The sequence below is a fragment of the Lactuca serriola genome, chromosome 8 (genome assembly GCF_051521515.1).
Source record: "Lactuca serriola cultivar US96UC23 chromosome 8, Lser_US96UC23_V15, whole genome shotgun sequence".
Classification (NCBI taxonomy): domain Eukaryota; kingdom Viridiplantae; phylum Streptophyta; class Magnoliopsida; order Asterales; family Asteraceae; genus Lactuca; species Lactuca serriola.
In genome coordinates, this window is record NC_136415.1 from 22,277,489 (window position 1) to 22,301,206 (window position 23,718).

Below are 23,718 nucleotides of genomic sequence, written 5' to 3' on the forward strand. Positions count from 1 at the left end.
AATTCGTTTTTGAAGTAATCTGCGAGTGACACGTGACGCAATCTGAGCCACTGCTTCCTCACCACAGCTTGCCACCAGATGGTGACACTTGACACACCAACACGACGTCTTGATCCATATCCAACCTATAAATAGAGGCACAAATCATAACATTTCTTCACACCTTTCCACTTCTCTACTCCCAAACACTCCCAAAGCCTCAAGGCTTTTCTCTAGCCCTTCTTAGGAGTTTGTAGCGAGTCCCAAAGTGCCAGAAGGCTTCGAGAAGAAGAGATTTTGGTTCGGAAGTTCTGCCTCCGTAGAGCCAGTTTCCTAGCCATATTTCTTAGTAAGTGAGTTATGTTTACCCTACTTAAACTATATCTTATGTTTAAGTTCAATATTGTTATTATGAACTTATAAACAATATAAGTTCAGAAGTGCTTAAATGCCAAAATGGTCCTGCCCTCCGGTGTTTCACATCTGACCCCTGTCTGTACATAGTAGTTGAAAAGTATTGTTTAACACTTATAAAACAATATCACTCGTAAATAGTCGCAATAAATATTAGAATAAATCTAGCGGTAATGATACTAGGTTTCGTCGAAGGAAAATAGAATTATTAGAAGTGAAGCGTTGCCCGAGTTTGGAATCATCACTTTAACAAGTGAGTGCATAGTTACTTTCATCTTACACACACACACACACACACATATATATATATATATATATATATATATATATATATATATATATATATGAAATATTTAATGTAAATTACATGCTATGTGTGCATATTATCTGTGTTCTTGGTATCTATGCTAGATGAACGATTTATACATGTTTATGTGATTTAACCTGTATACGTATTTTTTTTATACTTATAAATATATATTGGGTAGCGACGGGTGATGAGAGATATGTGAAGATAGAAAGTTGATGATAACTAGGTGATAAAGATAGGTGATGTGAGATGAGAGGAGATGTCATAACCTTAACCGGCGATGTGGTCATCTACTAGAGTATAGATGGCGACCACATACTATTCTAGATCGTCATGTGGAAACAGCAACAGGCTCATAACCTGTAGGTGATGAATTACAAGTTCATGCGATGTTGTAACTATGTATTCATGCGATGATACTGTAACCCTTACTTTGAATTACGAGTTCATGCGATGTTATAACTACTTATTCATGTGATGATACCCTAACCCTGACTGGACACGTATTGGGGGAGTAATCCCCGAATCGGTACTGTCTATGCGATGTAGGCGATGATCCTTAGGAAAAGTCCTTAGGGACAAACATATAAGGAAATGCGATGTAAGGATATGAGAGGTAAATATGACGTAGGAGATGACCCTTATGATAAATCTTTAGGGAAGATTAAATGAAGAAAATGGGGATGGGTAATCGGGTTAATTATTTGATATGAATTATGTGAAGAAACAAATTAACTATATTATTGTGGATTGAAAACCCTATGTACTCACCAGGCTTCCCAACCTGACCCACTTAGTTTATTTGTATCACATGTGTCGATACGAAGATTCATTACACTGAGAGCTTAAAGGAGATGTGAATCTTTAGTATAAATGAATGTAAGGTCTATTTATGCTTATGTTTATGTATTGACGATGGCATCCCATTGTTTTAATATAAACACAATACATTTATTCGGAAATGCTTTGATAATATCTTTATCATGTTTTCTCGGAACGAATTCCGCTACTTTAAAATAAGCATAAATTTTTTTTAATGGGCGTGAATTTGGGATGTCACAAAAGTTCTCCAAATGTGATTTATGGATATAATAAATATAATTCTTTATTTATGTGGTTAATTAAGATAGTATTAATGTGAACCAACTAAGGGTAATGTGATAATAGAGTAGCAAATACAAATAGTCCTGCATAAGTGAGAAGTTTTTTTTGGGTAAACTCATTACTATATGAGATTTATCAAATACGCCTTTTCGCTGGCATCTACATTAACAAAATTGACTTGGAAAGTTTTCGAGTATACATGTACCATGAAGTAGATTGTGACATTTGAGACGTTTATGAAGTGTTTGTCAAAACATCGTTCATCGAGGGACAAATGAATTTTAAGTTTTTAGTGATGCTTATGGAGTACGATTACGTCGTGTTGTTACTCACAAAAAGAAGGTAATAACCTATATGTCGCGAAAATTGAAAGTGCACGCGTTAGACCATCTGTGTCATGGCATGTAATTCACAACAATAATATTCACACTTTAGATTTTGCAATATTATCTTTTATAGATGCCAAATGCGAATTGTTCATAAATCACAAGAGTTTGTTAGGTATCTTTGGATATTTGGTGTGACAACCCGAATTTTTCATTCGTACAAACCCTAAAGTCAAGCACTTCAATTAAAATTCAATTACATTTCTGATAATTGTTAGCCAATTTAAATTCCGTTTGAGTGTTTTTAGTATTTATTCTTCAAACGAACGAATGAAAGGAAGTACCGTCTCGGGTCTTGGAGTTGCAAACCCACACATAGCACCCTAATAAGGAGTTAACGGCCAAAATTTGAGAGTTTGGGTCGTAAAATCCCATGTGGCCATGAAATAATGCATTAGGCATGAGTTTACTCCCCAAACTCTTCATTTCTTACTTCCACCCTCAAGAACACTCTCCATTCTCTCTCAACTAGCATCCCGTTCTTCACCCGATCTCCCGAAAACGTAAGTGTTTCTCGACTTGATTTATTGTTATAACCTAACATCTATTTTTTATACATCATTTCATCCATTCATTATTGCTTTTCAACTAGATCTTCAAGTGTTCTTCAAAACACCAAGAACACTAAGAACACACACTAGTGTTCTTGGACCTTAAACACCCAATCAAGCTTCTATCTTGTAAGTACACTTGCCCTAGCTTCTTGTGTGCTTAATAAGAACTTTTTTACACTTGAAAATCATCAAGAGTCATAAGATCAAAGGATTTTACGGCCAAGGATGTTCTTGGGCCGTAAACCCTTCTTAAAGGGGTTAAATGGAACCTAGTCCCTTCCTAAGCCTTGGATGCTAACCTTGATCCTTCCTAGAAGTGGTTAAGACCTTAAAAAACAATCAAAATAAGTCCCCATAAGAGTTTACGGCCGTAAACACATAAGGATGTGGTCCTTAGGTCGTAAACTCTACAAAGTAGTCTTATTGTGCCCCTAATGCTTTCCTAAGGCTTGGACTTGACCATTGGATGTGCAATCATGACTTATAAGACCTCAAAACACAATATGGCAGTTAGTACCATGAGTTTACGGCCATAAACTCATGGGAAAATTACCATGGGACGTAAACTCCATAAGGAGTGGCTCTTGGGCCATAAACTCCAATGTCATGCCATACAACCCTTAGATGCAACCCTTTGGTACCTATAACACTTGAATCAAAGTGTTTCCATGTCCTAGGGTGCCTTAACTTGATTAATTAGTTGTTAAATGACTAATTAGATACATATATGTTTATTATATGTTAACTAGGATCATTGTGTGTATACAAGTCTTCACTTGTCACCTAGCACATTGTCCAACACTTTCGTACAAACCACTCACTACAAGTGAGTTCATACCCCTTAATTAACCTTTGAAATGTTTTTAAATGTTTTTAAATGCTTTTATGGGGGGGGGGGATACAAGTTGAACCATGTTATCTATTAGATCAATCACATGTGATTAATAACTAGCATACTAATGAATTTTCCATACTTTAAACTGTTTTACCAAACAAATGACTTCAAACTGTTTATCAAACTATTTTACATGTCAAGCTCTTTATCAAATTCACTTTTGTATACTAAACCTTTCTTTTACAGTTTTCAAACTTATATAATGTTAAAACCATGTCTACTACATATATAGTTATATAAATAAGGTTTGAAGGACATAGGACTGATAACCCACTTTACTTCCTGTCCTTGTTTGGTTGTGGACTTAAAGTACCCGGTTGTTTGTCAGAGTGTCGTTGAATCCTTACTTATATATTATGTATATATGTATAGATATAAATACTTTTATCTCAGTTCAGTACATTCAGTCATGCAAACAAGTCTACTAATAAACTATAATAGGTATAGTTTAGGGTTATACTACTTACTACTTCTAGTCCAATGAAGCATACAAGAGTCAGTTCATTCATGAGTCATTACTTACTACTATGAGAACTTATACAACTATACTATGATGAGAACATATACAACTATACTATGATGAGAACATGTACAACTATACTATGATAAAAAGCAATACATTCATTACATGAGTACATACTTTACATATACAAGTATACTATAACATAAATGTGATCCAATGTATCGGAGCATGCCTTCATTGTCATGGCCCAAGTTGTAACCAGAATCTCGTGGAGGGAGAGCGTGAGTTTGCGTATAGATCTATACTGGATTGACTATCCTACACCTTATGGCTAGCTACAGTGGGACCGGCAGGTCTTCGGGTGCCAAATGTCATACCTTTTGTCAACTTACATTGTCGTGTTTCCCAGTCGATAGTATGGTACAATTAATCACATAATACCTTGATATAAATTTGGTTTAAGGTAGTTAGTACAACAGTAGTTCCTATAATACAACACTACAGTACTACATTAATTTACCCTTTACATTTATTTGGTGATCATTTCACTTAAACATTAATGTACAAACTATATTTTGATAATGATAGTTACACTTGGGAAAATCACACACTTTTACAAGAAACAAACATACAAAATAGTTGTGCCTTGGTAGAAGGCTACTTTTAGTAAAAAATATAGGATTTTCTAAGATTTACAAACTTTTACAAATACTTACAAACATTCACATACTTTTACTACAAACGTTTACAAGCTCGTACTTCAAACGCTGTTTCGAACATTTTGATACAAACATAGACACTAAAAACTTATGAACTCACCAGCTTTAATGCTGATAAACTCTTTCAAAATAACTTGTATTCTCAGGTCATCAGAAGACAGGTACCGATGCCAGCTTTTGAGAAGATGGAGCGCATACAAGACTCATCGTATATTTTGATTCATATTTTGGTGTCTTATATACTACAGAACACACTTGTATTAAAATTATATACTTAATGCAATGGATGATGTTGTTTACTTGTTTACTATTATACTGTGTTGTGATACTATACATGACGTCCTCCGCCCCAGAACGTTTCCGCCGTTCTTGGTTTTGGGGTGTGACATTTGGTCAGAAGGATTTGAACACGAGACAATAAAAAATGATTAGAGTCATGAAGAGGAATTTAATTATGAGATACTTCACCATCCTTGTAAAGGAAACATGGTAGTGGATGCTTTGAGTGAATGGTGAACCCGAAGTGAAAAAAGGTAATATATATGTGAATTGAAGTGATTTTAGTAGTCATATTAAGACTCAGAGAAGCTCAAACAAAGGAAAATGACATATAGGGCCTATTATGTTTTAGGGTTTACCTATTTAGCTATTTAACTTATTTTGTGGCTTTATAAGGGAACAAATTACACTTTTTCGAGTCGATTAAGTCCTTATTTCAATTGTGAAGGGGTCAGCCGGTCATTTGTAGTCCCCTTACGACAATTCACTTACTTTTATATTTTAATATTTAAAAATAATAAAAGGGGCCCACAACATTCCCCCCCCCCCCCCCTCTCTCAAACGGATAACTTCAATATCCTTAACACCAATAACATTAGCATTCTCAGGTGGGTCCAAGTCCCGCTAATCACTATCGTCTTCTTCAAATGACTTTAGCTCTTGTGTATCATCACCTTCATTATCATCTGCTTGAATGGAATCCAATTCCATCAGGCTTAACTTTACCTCATTGCTTCCAACACGTGAGCTATGATCAATGTTTTCCAAACATGTAATATCATCATCTAATGTAATACGTTTATGGTCATCACTTTCATCAAGGAGACAACCATGTGAAGTCACGAACTTATCTTCATGAATCGTCTTCCCAGAACTGTCATTCTTCCTGTGGCTCCTGCTTGATTTAACATTACCCCCAATAATGAAAGCATATCATCATCATCACTTTTATGTTGTGAATCATTTGTTCTTGCGCTTTTATTATCCAAGCTTCCCCCCCCCCCCCCCAAAAAAAAAAAAAAAAAAAAAACTTAATTGAGATAGAAAATCCATTTTCAAATGAGGCTATTTAGATTCGTGTTCTTGCCTCTTTTTGAAGATCTCCCGCTTTGCAATTTCTTCTCGACCTTTCCACTTCCAGAAGTCTCTTCAGTTCTAAATTCACAATGATACATGATCATCAGCATCATCATCAGATTTGACAAACTAGAGTTGCCCCTCTTTGAAACTTTCCCTAATTTGTCTCCCCTTTTACGCCCTTTCTTTTTCTTACGAGACCTAACTTCGATTTCATCTCTTCTTCCATCGTTTCCCTTTAATCCGTCAGTTGATTTCCCAGAACTCTCACCAACCCTATTGATCCGATCATCGCTCTATATGGCTAAATCTCTTGATTTATGGACCTCCATACCCACGATTGATTTCTGAGATGAGTTGTTGTCGCCGGTAGAGGCAATTGTGGAGATGACGATGAAGGTTACAGTAAGTTCATGATGCGCGTGGCAAAAGAAAGGTCGACAATGTGTGTACTTTTCCATTTTTTCTCTTTACAATTTCAGGGGTTTTGATTTTGTATGTGGAAATCTGATTTTGAGTTGATACTTTTTTATCAGCTTGCCATTGGAGACGATGAAAAATATCTAGTGAGGAAACGTTTGACTTTGATAGGTCAAAAAGCGGTTTAGGAGAGAGAGAGAGAGATGAGTGGGGCCCAAGTTTGGTCTATCTATTATCCAAACCGGCTAAAACAAGTAAAAAGACTAAAATGAGAGGTTACCCGCAACTTAGTTCCCTTCTTAAGTCACGAAAAAACTTAAGTGACTAAAAGGGTAAACCCTAGAAATATAATAGGGCATATACGTCATTTTCCCATATTTTTAGCATATGAGAATGTGAAGGAAAAGGATTTGAATAAATATATAGTCTTCAAGGATGATAGACGAGGGTTGAAGCTTTTTAAAGTCTTATATACGCATCAAAGTTCAGAGAAATATAAATTCTTTTGATGGGAGGGTCACATCGTTCCTTATATATTATTCACCTATAAGATGTATATATATGTATATGGACTTCAAACCATATTATTGGTCGCTAACAATGAAAGTTGATGTTGCAATGTGTGTTACGTGTTTAGAGGTGCACGAATGGGCTTAAATCTATTAAGCTTGCTAAGGATTCTTGAGTCACATTTTCCCTTGCAAGTAATAATGTTGTACATTGTTCCCAATACATCGTTTAACCATGCACCAATAATTTTATATCGCTAAATAGTCATAGTCAACATATTTAGGTCTACTTAAGGGTTTGAAGATTCTATATATTAGGTACCTGTATAATATTTGCAATGTGATTCTTGGAGTCCTTCAAATTCATGATCATTCATTATGATCTCGTTTTAATCATGTTTCTATATAACATATGAGTATATCGTTCCCAAGTTAATCATGATTGTTCGTGCACCGTGTCACCCATTCTACATAGAAAAGTTAAACATGCAACTTATAAATCACCCACTCTACATAGAAAAGGTAAACATGCAACTTATAAATGATATTTGAACGAAAAGGAAATCTAGTTTGGTGCAAAAGAAGGCCAACAAGAAACATCAAACATTAATCCATATTTTGTAGTCAAAAGAACGATTAAGCAACACTGAACTAGATGATATGGTCTTTTCATGATCAATTCAAAAGCAACTTATAAGTGCCTTATATAATTGGAGCATGAATTCATTTGATGAGATCATAATTTGAATATATGTAATTTTTGCTGTTTTCCAGAAGATGTTTTGTTTGCTATTTATTTAAACAGTGCATTTGTTTGGAGTTGGATTTGTTTCGTCTACTGGTGTAAAAGAGTGTGTTCTCATTTGTTATGTCACGGGTTCGTTCTCTAATTCAACATTGTCACATAATTTCAAAATCTGTTTATTATTATAAGATAATGTGTTTGAAAAAATATATTAGTCACACATGTGTTGTATTTTCGTCTTGTGATACATGGTCATTGATAGCTCTTTGCATAATACTTCAAAAATAAAAATGTAATGGTCATTATTTTAGTGATAACTCTTTGAATAATACTTTATTATATGTATAACAATATAGAGAGAAAATAGTTGCCATCAAGAAGGCAACTTTTTTGCGATACCCAAACACTTTATTGAGAAGCGGTCGGCGTTATATATCAATCAAGGGCTTACGCTAAAATCCCCCTTTGCTTGACCTTTCTCCCATCGGCCTCCTTCATCATCCATGGCCTCTCCATCTCAAGCAAGTCTCCTTCTTCAGAAACAGCTTAAAGGTTCAATTTTAGTATCTCAAATTCAATTTTCTTTAATTTATATCTTCATGTACCTTCTTCCGATGATGATCCGTGGTTTGTTTCTCTAGATCTCTGTAAAAACCCTGTTGATGGATTCTCCGCGGGTCTCGTCGATGAAAGCAATCTTTTTGAATGGAGTGTCACGATAATCGGGCCACCTGATACATTATAGTGAGTTTTTCTTTGTTCTTCTGTTCCAATATTGAATCTAAGTAATATTCCGTCTCCAATTTCCAACTTTATCCTATGGATTCAGATTAATTGGGGTTTCTCGAATCATTTGTGGTAAAATTTAGGGTTTTAGTTGGTTTACCTGTCAATTAGATATACATCTATTGGTATTCCTTGATGTTCGTTTTTTTTGGTTGGGGTTTTCTGAGGGTTTTAAGGAGATAGCCATAGAAGCTTTCAAGATTATCATATGATCGATATGTTTCTGACTCTTACTCATCTTTTTCAGTGATGGAGGTTTTTTCAATGCTATAATGACCTTCCCACAAAATTACCCTAATAGTCCTCCAACAGTAAGATTTACCTCAGAGGTTTGGCATCCAAATGGTTAGTATAGAACACATTTACAAAAAAGTTTCATAATTTATGAAATTTCTTTATAAAAAAATGTTTCCTTTTGGTGTTTTACAGTTTACCCTGATGGCAAGGTTTGTATTTCAATTCTTCATCCCCCTGGTGATGATCCTAATGGCTATGAGCTTGCAAGTGAACGCTGGACACCTGTCCATACGGTATGCTTGAAATAGCAATGTACTTTCAAGATTTTTTTTTTATTAAATAATTTAAAATATGATATTTTCAGGTAGAGAGCATAGTTTTAAGCATTATATCAATGCTCTCAAGTCCAAATGACGAGTCTCCTGCTAATGTGGAAGCTGCGGTAACAAACATATTCCCTATTAACCTTCATAAGAGTCTGTTTGGTACAATGGAATGGAATCAGAAAGGAATGGAATGAACAATGGAATGGAATGGATCATTGCATTCCATTATCATGTTTGGTTGGCTAAAGGAATTGAAACAGTCATTCAAGCATGTTGTTTGTTCTGTATAATAAAAAAAGAAAATGAAAATAAATTGACAAATAAAGAATTCATTTTATAAGGGTAAATTTTAATAGATTTAGACATGTCACCAAATATATCATTCTTTTACGTTTGACTTGTGATTTTCTTTTTTCTTTTTAAAATTTCAGAAAGAATGGAGAGACAGAAGGGATGAATTCAGGAAGAAAGTTGGTCGATGTGTGAGAAAATCACAAGAACTTATGTGAAATGGATGTGGTGAGTCATCAACTCACCATGTTAAGTTTCTTATCTTTCATATATTCGTTCTATATACGTTTGTTTTGCTTTTGTTTACTTAATTAATGTTATGACTTATTAAATGGATTTTAAAATGTCATTTTTGGGACGATTTTCTTCTTGTTCCTGTTTGGTCTACTTGTGATTTTTTTTTTTGAGTTAAATGTTATCCAAAACGTGTATGATGGAATGTCGTAAAGTGTATTTTGTTTGTTCGTTTTGAAGGGCTTGTATTTGTTGTGCATCGATTTCATGAAATTATGTAAGATTAAATTACATTTTTTTATTTTTATCACTCAAGCACATATAGCAAAAAAACACTCATGATTTGGGGTTTGAATGTGAAGGATTTAGAAATCAAAGTTTGTAAGACCTTCCCGTATGCCTTGCACGAGCATGATCGTGGTCTAACTGGCCACGAACAACGGTCGTGCACTCCAGCCCGTATGTTCGTGGTTGGCCGTTTTTGTTTCGGTTCGTGGTGGGGAGAACGACGGTGCATGCCCACTAAAATCGTTTCTTTGTTTGACCGAATATTAAACTTTTCCAAAAAAAAATTCAAACGTAAATTTTAACAACTTTTACCTATAAAAACCACACTATACACCCATATTTTTTAAACCATTCTTTTCTTTCTCTATACACAACATTTCACAACCAAAATACCATGGATCCTAACCAAAATACTCCCTAAACTTTAGAAATCGCAAACCTAATAACGCTTTTGTGTTAGATACCAACCTTCGCAAATTTCCGACCATGGAATCACCTCAAGGTGGTTTTGTCAATTTGCTTCAAACCGGTTTTCCAATCCAACAAACACTATTTTTCCAACAATACCAACATTTACCGGCCTTTCAACAATAATTCCACAAATTTCAACAATTCAATCCACAATTGTCATAACCACCTCGTTCGCCGAATTTCATTTCGGAAACGCAACCTTCACCACCACCTCAACCAAAAAAGAATAAAAGAAAAAATGGCTCGACCGACTACTACCCAAGAAAGGGTATCATGGACAAAAGAGGAAAAAGAAAAGCTAGCGAAGGGGTGGGTTTCAACTTCCCAAGACCCAATTGAAGAAGATAATCAAACCTTCAATTGTTTTTAGGAGAAAGTTCGAAGTGTTTTTTTTGCATTAATGGGAGGTGAATCTCAAAATCCCGATCAGATTAGCTCAAAGTGGTGCGATATTCGACTAAAATGCACGAAATCTAGAGGAATTTATAACAACCTTCAAAATATATGTAAAAGCGGGTCAAACGATTTTGATGCCTTCAAGGCGACCTTGGACCAATTTAAAAAAACAACGCAAACCCGTAAAGCTTTTCCGTATGTGAAAGTGTGGCCAAAACTGAAAGACAGTCCAAAATGGATACAACAAATGGAAGGAACTTCACAAACATCTTCCGGTTTAAAGCGTTCAAGAAACCCGGATGCAACTTCCCAACAATTGGACGGACGAACACACATCGACATCAACGATGATCTGCTTGATCTTGAAAACGACCAACCTCTTCGTCGACCTGTTGGAAGAAATAAAACAAAAAAATCGGGTTCGACGTCCACCGGATCTAGTGTTATAGATCATTTTAGAGAGAAATTTGATCGATATGTGCAAGTTAAAGAGAACAAGCCCGGGATTATGAGTCAGGTGGAACAAAAAATGATTGACACGCAAACGTCATTTCAAGAGGCACAAACAACGCTTCAAACAAAAACTGATATGGAACTCGTGAAAATGAAAATTGGACGACCTCGACGACAAAGATTTGAAGCTTTTTCTTGCGACGAAAGAGGTAGTTTGAGCCTGACGTAGGAATAGCGAGTAGTTTATTTTAGTTATGCTTGATATTTTTAGGTTTTTTATTTTTAATGTTATTTTTATTTTTTTATTTTAATTAATGTAATTTTTATTTTTAATGTAATTATTATTATTATATTATTAATTTTAATCAATTTTGTTTTTATTTTAATGTAATTTGGTATTTAAATTTAATGAAAAACTAGTATTTAAAAAAATATATATATGATTTTTATGTATTTTTTATTTAAATTTAATTAAAAAAATGAGGTGAAGTTATGTGTATCACTAAATGTTTAGTGGTGGTTAGTGGTGATGATGTGACACTCATCATTATAATGGTTAGTGATGGGTATAACGGATGATCTAAATGTCAAATATCTTAGCATTTTGGTGTTGTATTTAAGGCACCAAACCAAGTTTATACTTTATTTTTTTAACTTATGTTCGTAATTTGGGTTATTAACTATTTAGGGCCTATTATGGCATCTTACACTGGGGTGAGCATTTGGACCGGTGGACCGGACCGGACTGGTGAACCGGACCGGATCAGACCGTTTTTTTGGACCCCCGGACCGGTTCTCGGTTCTAAGATCTCTATCCGGTTCGGTCCGGTTTTTACCGGGTTTAGAACCGGTTGGACATGTAATATGTGACGTTTTTTAAACACCTATAACTCATTCGTTTTAAGTCGGATTGACCTCCGGTCTTTTCCAACATTTAGTTTATAGTTTGTAGATGAATTTAGACTATAATTTTGTTTATTTTGATATTATATTCACTGAGTTACAATCTTTCAAAGTCGAGCTATCAAAGCTGAAAAAATTCAGCTTTTCAGCAAGATTTTGTAATCTGTGACGTTTTTTAAACACCCATAACTCATTCGTTTTATGTCGGATTGACCTCTGGTTTTTTCTAACATTTAGTTTAAAGTTTGTAGATGAATTTAGACTATAATTTTGTTTATTTTGGTATTGTATTCACTGAGTTACAATCCTTCAAAGTAGAGCTATCAAAGCTGAAAAAATTCAGCTTTTCAGCAAGATTTTATAATCTGTGACATTTTTTAAACACCTATAACTCATTCGTTTTAAGTCGGATTGACCTCCGATTTTTTCCAACATTTATTTTACAGTTTATAGATGAATTTAGACTATACTTTTGTTTATTTTGGTATTATATTCACTGAGTTACAATCATTCAAAGTAGAGCTATCAAAGCTGAAAAAATTCAGCTTTTCAACAAGATATTGTAATATGTGACGTTTTTTAAACACCCATAACTCATTCGTTTTAAGTTGGATTGACCTCTGGTTTTTTCCAAAATTTAGTTTATAGTTTGTAGATGAATTTAGACTATAATTTTGTTTATTTTGGTATTATATTCACTGAGTTACAATCCTTCAAAGTAGAGCTATCAAAGCTGAAAAAATTCAGCTTTTGAGTGGAAGATTAGATTATGAGTTTATGAAGTTTGTTAATTTGATTGATTTTAAAGTTTAAACTATGATTTTTGTTGTTACGGTAATACTTTTGTATGTTTGTCTTAAAATTGTATAACTTTTGTTGGTGAACTTGATTTATATGTTAGTTGCTTTTATTTGGAAAATTAATTTTTGCAAGTTATAATATTATACATCAATGTAGATTAGTTATGCATGAGACGGAAACGTATTAATTTTGCAAGTTATATTATTATACATCAATGTATATTACTTATACTCTATGCAATAAAAGTTATACCAGTCCAAACGGGTCCAAAAATCGGAAAACCCGGACCTAGACCTGGACACAGACACGGATACGACTCATCCGGTCCGGTCCATGGTCCACAAAATTCTCCATAACCGGTCCAAGAGCCGGTCCGGTCCAAATGCTCACCCCTATCTTACACATTCAAGGTAGTTTACCAAATGCTGAAAAATTTCAACTTTTTTTTGGAAGCCAAACTTAGCCAAATGGGTTATAAGATCATTTCACCTAATTGCAATTCCTCAATTTACCTCTATGTTTAACCCACATGTAAAAAGTAATCGCTTGATCCATCATTGTGGAAGGCTTTGTAGGAATATTGTTAAAAATCTTGTTATTCCTAGCCAACCAAATACACCATATCACGTCATAAACAATGCTTAATTGGATTTTCTTTTTCTTAGGATAGTTTCCTCATTGAGCCGCAAACCTGATTATATCCTCCATTTTGGAAAAGAATTTAGTATTAATGTCACACCAATCATATATCCATGTGAATGTATCCCTGGCAAAGAGAGCGTGATCCGCCGTTTCCACCTTGTTTGAGCATATTGGACAAATTGTTGAGCCAATGTAGGTACCTCTTTGAATCAAAGTTGTTGCAGTTGGGATTCTATCCAAACATGCCCTCTAAATAAATATCAACACCTTTATTGGAAACTCATTTATCCATTGCATAATCTTTGGCGAGGAATGTGGTTAATTCACTCTCATAAGATGTCAACTCTAAAAACACCATCCTGAGCTAAGGGGAATTTCCATGAGTCTTTAGCATTAGAGAAAGAAAACACGTTAACTATCGCATGAAGTTGATCAAGTTCTGCTAACTCCACAAGTGAAGTAGGTCTTGTTTTCCTACTGGCAACAAAGCTATAAGGGCCATTACGTTCAGCTATATACACCGTCTTTTTCTTCTCTAATGCAAACAAGTTTGGAAATCATGAGGAGAGTGACGATGTTTCATGCCAGATGTTTGTGACTTCTCCGGTACCTACATTCATAGACAACATATTAGTCGGGAGAACTGCTAACTAGTTTTTAGCAATCAACTAACTTAGTTGCCAAACATATTTTTTACAGTCCTGTTTTTTTAGAAAAAAAGAAGCGGTTCAAATCATTTATTTTTCCTTCCAAAAATCAATATTATGGTTGGTATTTAACAATCTTAAAAACTAATCATTTGTAAACTATTACCAAAAATGTTTTTAGCTCATAAATAATTACAAATTATATGTGATTAAAAAAGTGTAATCAAAAAGATTTTTATAAACAATACAAAGATTCTTCATATGAAGATTTTTGTCATTGGTATTTTATATATGGAAAATATTTTATACATTTAAAATAATTTTCTAAATATTATTTAAATGATTTTTATGTAGAAAAGTCTCATTATTTTGGGATTTTTTTATGAAGCCCTAAATATTTTTTTGAACATAAAAGTCTCATTATTTTGGGAAAATCACATAGTCTGTCATTTACTGTTAAAATAAAAAATGACTTTTTCATTAGTTTGGAAAAAATGTTAATTAATAAATTTTTTGTTTAATTTTTTTAGGGCTTTATGAAAATTTTCCCCAAATTAATGAGATTTTTCTGCATAAAACACTTATTTAAATATGAAGAATTTGTGTATACATTCAAAAGTAAATTATGTAATAATTATCACAAAAAAAGTATTTCTTGTTGTAATTTTTATGACCAATTGTACAAAATTATTTTTGCAATCATTTAGAATAATACAAATTTAGTTAAATGTTGTTTTTTGATGGTTTATGAATAATTATTTCTAAGACCATAAATATTAACAAGTGACAGTAGAATTGTTTAATTATAAATAAATATAAATATATACTTGCTAATAACATTAAAAGATATTGTTTGGTTACACTTTGTTAATGTATGTGTATTGAAATCAAAGATTATGTTGGTAATCTCTCTCTCTCTCTCCCTCTTGTAAATAAACAAATTAATGTGTGGCAGGATGAATTGGACTAAAAAAAATTGGAGGTTGTTTGATAGTTGCTAACTAGGTTAGAAGTTCTGACGGAATTAACTTCTGACTGAAACTTGTTTGATTGAGTATATGACTAACTGTGCAAAATGATTATATTTCCCTCAAACAACATTTTTTTTATAACAATTCATATATGCTTTACCTTTTAATTTATAAATGATCATGCTATATACAACAACATCAAGATTTTAATGCACAAGATTGATGTTATAATTATACATGAGAAATTATCATTGCATATATTTATGTAGATGATGTTACAATTGTTAATGCACAACATAAAACTAGTTCCTTGATGCATGATTTATCCTTAAGTCTTCATGACCACATAGCCACATTACTTGATGAATTCTGATTAGTGCGTACACAACACAACTATGTAAATCAAGATGGAGGATAAAAAAGAATTTACTACACATTCTCAATGTTTCTCATGAATACAAAATAGTTTCCATACATGAAGTTCGTGTAACAAAGCAATTCGGTTCTCATGATTTCAAAAGACCCTTTGGCTAATCTGGTAAGAGAAGGTTGTCTTATGGACATTTTAGTATCAGTCCAATGGATGCTAAACACCAATATAGTAGTACAAGTTATATATTGTCATGTCTCGCATAACAAACCTGGTCCTTAAAGATGGAATTAGGACTCATGAGTTGAACTCTTGTAACCAAAATGATTCCAACAGTGTGTACGAGTCTCCATGACTAGAAATAATGAAGCTCACAACATAAATTTATTTCAAGGAGAATGATATGAAACTGAAACCTAGTGTTAAATGTAAAGGAAATGTTATGGTCGATTCACTATATTGTTTAACTTTTGAGAAGTAAACCTTGAGACCTTTATATTTCAGATTTGATCTGTAATATTTTCAATAGAACAATTGTTATGATGGATTCACTTATTAGATTACATGATCTTATCCATGAAAATTTCGAATATGAAACAATTCAATTGAACCTTAGAGTTATAAAAAAAAAACCCTTTGACTGCTAAAAAGTCAAATCCAAATCATCTGAAACAATTCATACACACAAATATACACACATACACACAACATTTTTTTTAACTAATTTAACATTGCATCTATAATTGAACCCATTTATCAAGTCATAGAAAATCATACTCTTATTGACATGAAAAATAAAGAACATGAAGATAATTAAAATGTAATATTTTTTAAAGTTGGAGTGAATTTTATCGTCCAATATCTATAAGAATAATACGAACTAGAAAGTTGGTGTTTAGTGTTAAATCCACAACAAAATAGAGGTAAGAGTTGTTTAATTATAACTTAAAGGATTAAGAATAATTTACATAAGTTTAAGAAGGAGACGAAGTGCCTTGCATGATCTGTGTTTAAAATATTCGAAAATCTACGAACTACAAAGCTCCAAACAAATCCATGTCAAGAGAATTTGGGGTAAATCCACGTACGAACTACAAAGTTCCAAACAAATTGGGACAAAATCTACGAACTAAGAAGAAAGATGTGAAGAGTATACGGTGGTGGATTATTGGTGATGGGGATGCCTGTTACGATGAAGATGGTGGTCGGTGGGAGGATTGGAGGTAGAAGAAGTCGTTGCTGGAGCATGAGAAAGGGTGACCGGCGTTTGAGGAAGAAACGATGGAGTTGTAGCCTTGCTCGTTCATCAATTTGGTGATGAAGAAGAAAGATGTGAAGAGTATACGTGTTTTGGGACAAGGGAAAACGAAGGGAAATCAAGCAAAATGACCGAGTCAACTTCTTTTTTTTTATGGGACCGAGTCAGGAGGTGGATAAGTAGATTTTTACCAGGTCATACAAAATTACCAAATATCAAACATGCTGACCAGATTGAGTCAGCCAAAAGTGCTAACTCGGACCCAGTTAGCAAGATATCAAACAAGCCCTTGGAAAGCTTAGTGCAATAAGTCAATTAAGATGTTTAGTTGTAAATTGGTTGTCATATTATGATTTCTAACGCTATGCAGAAAACTCCAATTCTTCATATTCATAAATCCAAGGGGTGTTGGAGATTGCTTATTTAAAACATTTTTTTTTCTATAAAATTGTTTATTAGCTTATTCGGTGTTAAAATGAAGTTCTAAAAATGTGTTTGGTTTAGTTTATCTGGTAGGAAAACGTAATAAACTATTTTAATGTTTGGCATATGATGCATATATATGTAATTATGAAACAATTTATCAAAAACTTCTTAAATAAGTAACTTATCAAAAAATCTTTATTTAATTCAATAAATGCTTATGAAATCTTCATATCCAAACACTTAAACTTCTTATTACCAGTGTCAAACCATAATAAATCAAAAAAGCTATATGTCTAAGAATCATTATAGAATGTTATTGCTAGAGAATATATGATCCTAAATGGTCACATTTACAACAACTTGATGCAAATATATTACTTATAAGAATTTGACTTTTGATAAATAAATATATATCTTGTAATTAATTGGAAATTATTTATTTCATAAAAATATTAATTTTCAATTCTAAGTATCAAAATATATATCATAATATATCATAAGATATTATTTATTTTGTCATGTACATCTTTTTCGACCAAAAGGGGTTTTTGTCTTATATGGATTTATTTGTTTTATAAGTTATAAAAAAATAGAAGAGTTTTTATAGAAAAACTAGCTTTTTCTTTTTATAAAATTTTCAACGAGAGCATAAAAAGGGAAAAGAAAACATGCTTGCATTTATTTAATCATAAAGCCATGTTTTTACACTTGTAGCCTTTTGTTTCTAGATGCATGGTATATTAAAGCATCAAGACTCAATGAGTAAGGACTTTGATTAAGATGATTAAAATGCTTGCATGTATCTCTTCTTTTACTAGCCAAAAACCACGAAATTTTAAGCTTCTCATATCCATATTCTCTTTACTTTTGTCTCTTAAAGTGTTAAGATCAAAGTAAGAATAAGTTGATACTTTACTTGAACTCTCTTTTAGAACAAAATGTTTGTTTTGTTCTAAAAGGCTTAAGTGTAACAACCCAAAAACCAGAATAAAATTTTTCATTTTTAAAAAAATACACAAGTTACAATCGTCACATTGTTCTAAAACCAACCAACCAATAACAACGTCAAATCATCAGAGTATAATATCAAAATGCGGAAAATAGTGAGGAGCGAATGATGCGCCATCAAGCCGGGCCCTTTCCTTTAGTACCGGAAGTATCTGAAACGACAAATATAAACTGTAAGCAAAAGCTTAGTGAGTTTCCCAATCATACCATATAAATAAAACATTTAAGTGCATGGGCTACCCCCATGGTCTTTTTCACACAATGTTGATGGCCAAATCTCGGTCTTACATATGAGTGTCATGGGTTACCCCCATGGTATTTCCTTGCGATGCCGAGGGCCAAATCCCTATCTTACACACAAGTGCCATGGGCAACCTGATGGGTTTTGAGCATATCTACATTCCTATGTGGATCATGCAACCCTAATTGCTTTGGATCTAAGTTTTTATCTATTGAACATGCAAATATGAACACCAAAGCAATAACCCTAGATCTAGATTATACAATTTCGAAATTCACATATATATATATATATATATATATATATATATATATATATATATTAATATTAGGGTTAGAAGACTACCTCACTTGTTATATTGTAATAACAAGAACAATCCTTGCTTGATCTTGACTTCTGAAAGCCTAGTGCCCCAAGCGTTGCACCTCTAATGGAGTCACAAACACTCAATGCAAATGAAGACTTGGAGAGAGGTGAAAATTGGCTATGCTAGGGTTTCTCAAGCTTAGGGCCGAAATTCCAAGAGGTGTAGGGGGTTTATATAGTTGAGTGGGCTGCTAGGGTTTTTGGAAGAAACCCTAATTCCCGCTTAAGGCTTAAGCAACCTATAGACCTCCTCTTTAGAGCCCTTGGACAAAATCTTATGGTCTTACCCATAAATTTCGTCCACTCCACTCTATGGAGTCCATCAGCCCAATTTTGCAACTATCAATGATTTGCAAAACAACCCCATCCATTATTAATCAGTTCCTTTAATCCCAAAATTAATATCAAATTAATTTCTGATTAATTACTAATTAATAATATAATTTCCAAATAATATATTAATCTTATAATATATTAATAAAATCATTCTGGGTACCAATTTATTATTCATATAATAAATCATACTCACTCTCTCTCTCCACTAGTCATCCTATCAAGTTGCATGAGTGAAGGCAACCCAAAAGGACCATGCTACAAATCAAATCAAGTACATACCAAATATAGTTATGAGCTTAGAAACCTAATCCAACACAACCCCCATGGTCTTCCACATAATTATCAAAAAGTAAACAACATTCCACATAACATGAAATAGGCTGACATTGGTGCCTTCGACCCATGATCATGGTGAGAAAACTCACCTCACCTGCTGAAATCCCAAACAAACGCTCGGGCTGCTAGACTGGATAATTCCCGATCTAACTAAACAATAAAGTCCCAATAAAATTGGGTCAAAATCCGAACTAAGACTTTCAATACATGACTAATGTCTAAAGTGAGATGGGCCAAACCATACCTCACGCCTAATAAAATCCTAGGCCCAAACCCAAGGATCAACTAAGGCCCAATAGGAGTCCTTTAGTTGAAGTGGCCCATCAGAAAAACATCCAAGGCCCAACCCCAACAAGCAAGCCCATCGATTTAGGCCCAAAACACAAATCAACTTGATATGGGTCGTACGCTCGGTGTACATAATGGTACGCGCAACATACAAGGCCAAAGTGGAGAATTGCGACTAAGGAGGTAGTATGCGCGACATACAGGAAGTACACACAACGTACGCAACCCCCATGCAAACCACGCAAAATGTCTTAAACCCTTAAGACCAAACGACTAAAACTCAGATCCAAGGCCGTTCCAAACATATTTTAGGTCCAGGATGAGAAGGAAAAATGGGCCCTTAAAATATACAAATTTCATAAAGTTTTTATAACAATTTAATAATTGAAAGAAAATTACTTGTCCTATCTTCTAAATATAACATTTTCCATAAAAAAAATTGGGCCCCTTTAAAATATAGGCCCTCGACGGTCGCCCCTATCGCCCACCTCTAGGACGCGGCTGCTCATAACTGAACCCCTTAAGACCGTTAAGGCCATAAAGTTGCAAACTTTATGCCTTTGGGTGGATACAAAGAGCCCAAACTCTAAAACCTAGCTTATTTCACCCCAACCTACACTCTAACACATGAATGAGGACTAAACAAGGTTCAAGCTTGCACCATTATGACATAAGATGACTATAAACGTCTGAAACTACAACTTGGAGGCATAGAAGTAGCTCACACTCACCAAGATCGAAACTTTAGGGACAAAAAGGAAGAAACTAGCTTCAAACTAGAACTTAATGAAACACAACCCAAGTTTGGAGCTTTATACCTTCTAGTGGTGCAAAATGAAGAGGAGATGCTGGATCCAAAGTCTTGAGGGAAAAACTTCATTCTTAAACAATGTTCTTCACAACCAAAAGCACACAATATCACTCAAAAAGCTCTAAAAATATAAAAATGCACTAGGTTTTGCTAAGAGGGTCGAGAAAGGGAATGGAGGCTAAGGTAGGGGAGGGTCTTGGGCCATAAAGAGGTTTAAATATTGCACAAACCCTAATTTTTAGGGTTTTGATCCGAGCTACGTGCGCCCTGCATACTGGAGTATGCGTAACGTACTCACATGGGACCCATTACGCTAAGCATACGAGGATGTACACCCCTCATACACGAACAAGACCAGACTTCAAGATTTTGACTTCGGGGACACAATTTGCAACAAAATCAAAACTCAAGGGTTCAAAAGCAAACCTGATAATTGTAGATGTTTGTTAACATGCGGTGGCACACGTATTACGCAAATAAATTTATCACAGCTGGTCGCACTAAAAATATAGCACGGGGGGAGGGGTTAATTAATCTGAAAAGTAAAAATGAAGTGATATTAAAATTAAACGAAAATCAATATTAAAAACAATTTCAGTTCTGTTGCGATTTTCCTAATCATGCAACTATCCCAAATCTGATTATTTGAGATGCGTTTTGTCTAAGATGGTACCGAGAAAAACTAACAAGCTCTAGTATAATCTCTTTTACCTAAACTAATTAATCAAAACAAGCTCTTTGAATTAACCCTAACTTTTACTGTTCAATTAAACATGCTCTTAATTAAATCAGAAAAATTGCATTAAGGTCTATGTAAAATTCCCAACAATATCCAATACTTCTCACAAGCTCGGAAGCATAAAGATATGATTTTTATAGTTTATACCAGAGTTAAATCCCAAAACGGAACCAATCTGATACTTGTTACTTTTACCAGTTAAAAAGAACAATTACATATTCTATTAATTGATTAACTGGAATGATAAAACCCAAGCTAGATGATCAGACTAATAAGAATTTAAAACCAAGCGTTCATTAAGCTCAAAACTGAAAAATCTAGATAGAAACACAAAACGAAAATTAGAACTGAAAACTAATCACATGAAAAGTACTAGTCTATGCAGAACTGAAAACTAAAGTTTAGCCAGACATGGTCAAAAACGAAATCGAACTAGATAAAAGAAACATTTACTGATTAATCTAGACAAACTAAACAGATAAGATGATTCGCAGTCTTCAGATCTTCGAAAGTCGCTGAAAGAATTCAAAAATCGCCTTTAGAAGTGGTTTTCTTCGTCTGGAATCGTCCAACCTTTACAACTGATTATGAGGATTTTATTTATACTCAAGGTGGAAGCTTCTGGAACAAGAATATCCAAACATGCGATCGCATGTATTGAGGCTGCGATCGCAGGTTTTCAAGAAAACGCGTCACGAGCCTTTTTAATGAACTAGGATGCTTTTCTGGGATTTTTTGGAAAAGTTGTGATCACATATAGGGAATTTTCGATCTCATGTACATAGGTTGCAATCACCTGTTTTGAATTTTTACTCCCAAATGAATTTTTGGCACTAAAAAACCTTGAAGACAAGCCACGAGCAAAGTTGTGATTGCATGAAGGCTCCATGCGATCGCATGGACAAGAGTTTCAATCGCATGTTTCTCCTAAGACGTCCGAAATTTCGTCTAATTTTTAGAACATTTTGAATCTCATCAATCGGAATTATGGTTCATGAGATATGATCAAAATACCGACAAGGGGGTCAAAGCTGCCAGCAACATCCTTTAGCTTCAGATTGCAGATTCTATCTTTGTGTGATCAATTCGATCGAATGTTTCTTGACTAAAACATCTTTCAAACATTCCTCATAATCCTTCATAGTTTACAAGCTTCATTTTAATCTCCAAACGCGCATCCGACTGCTCCCAAAGCACTGCTCCATTCGAACTATCTGAAACCGACATAAAAACATGAGCAGTACTGGAATTCTAACGAAATACATGAGCTGAACATTATTAAAATAAATAATATGAAAATGTACAAAATATGATGCCAAATGATAATAAAAACTACCCTATAAGATGCATGAAATGACATCTAACAATGTTACATTAAGAGATTCTTTTATTACAAGATGAAGACTAACATCTTATCAAGTTGGCTAAATGTTGGTGGATACTTCTACATAGATTCTTCCTTAGAACTTAAATCCCTCTTCATCAACTTTCTAATTGCCAAAAGGAACAAAAGTCTTCAAAGGTTGTTTCACCATCTTCTTCTTTGATTATGTTTAATCTTTCTAAGTTATTGCAAAATGATCTTTTGGTGGGAATAACACTAGTTTTATTTTGTTCACAATTAAAGTCTTCCATTGCTATCTTTGTGTTTATGAAACAATTTTTTGAATAAAAATCCAACATAAACAGCTGATATAAACAATTTCAAACACCCCCTAAAACTGCTTATTAAAGATGGAAACAAAATTACATATAGGCCTTTGTTTTAACTATTAGTTATTTGTCTACACATTGCAACCTCATTTTGTTCCCAATATCAACGACGTACACGATAACTGTAACTATCCCTTCTTACATCCATAATCATTGTTTCCTTATAATTTTTTTCCTTGTAAAAGCTTGTTAGATCAGGAAAATGATGAAAACTCATTAATGTAGTTGAAATCTTTATAAATATATGTTTTCTTAAATATAACAATAACGTTGTTAAATTTGATATAATAATTTATATACGAAATTGATATAATATATTGATTATTTTGAATTATATTATAATATACACATGTATTAAAACTACATAATCTCAATCGTTTGAATGACCACTACCCGCGGGTTACTCATAAATGAAAATAAAAATAATATATGGTTTAATGTTATTTGTCATTATTAATTAATTTTTTAAAATTTATTTGTTAAATGTTTTAATTTCTGTCATTGTAATTATTTAAAACATCATAAC

General features: G+C 33.6%; 1 protein-coding gene across 1 annotated transcript; it reads left to right on the forward strand.

Annotated features, from left to right (window-relative positions):
- Positions 1–8,247: 8,247 nt before the first annotated feature.
- LOC145068246 (ubiquitin-conjugating enzyme E2 7) lies at positions 8,248–10,035 on the forward strand. Its single transcript, XM_079015204.1, has 6 exons — positions 8,248–8,406; positions 8,496–8,598; positions 8,888–8,985; positions 9,070–9,170; positions 9,242–9,319; positions 9,635–10,035. The coding sequence occupies exons 1-6, from the start codon at positions 8,358–8,360 to the stop codon at positions 9,710–9,712; spliced, it is 507 nt and encodes a 168-aa protein (XP_078871330.1). The 5' UTR covers positions 8,248–8,357; the 3' UTR covers positions 9,713–10,035.
- Positions 10,036–23,718: the final 13,683 nt, after the last annotated feature.

Bases quoted from the DNA above. Each gene is read 5' to 3' on its own strand.
- LOC145068246 (XM_079015204.1), top strand. From the start codon at position 8,358: ATGGCCTCTCCATCTCAAGCAAGTCTCCTTCTTCAGAAACAGCTTAAA. The intron at 8,986-9,069 runs GTTAGTATAGAA...GGTGTTTTACAG, and splicing joins AGAGGTTTGGCATCCAAATG to TTTACCCTGATGGCAAGGTT. The intron at 9,320-9,634 runs GTAACAAACATA...TTAAAATTTCAG, and splicing joins CTGCTAATGTGGAAGCTGCG to AAAGAATGGAGAGACAGAAG.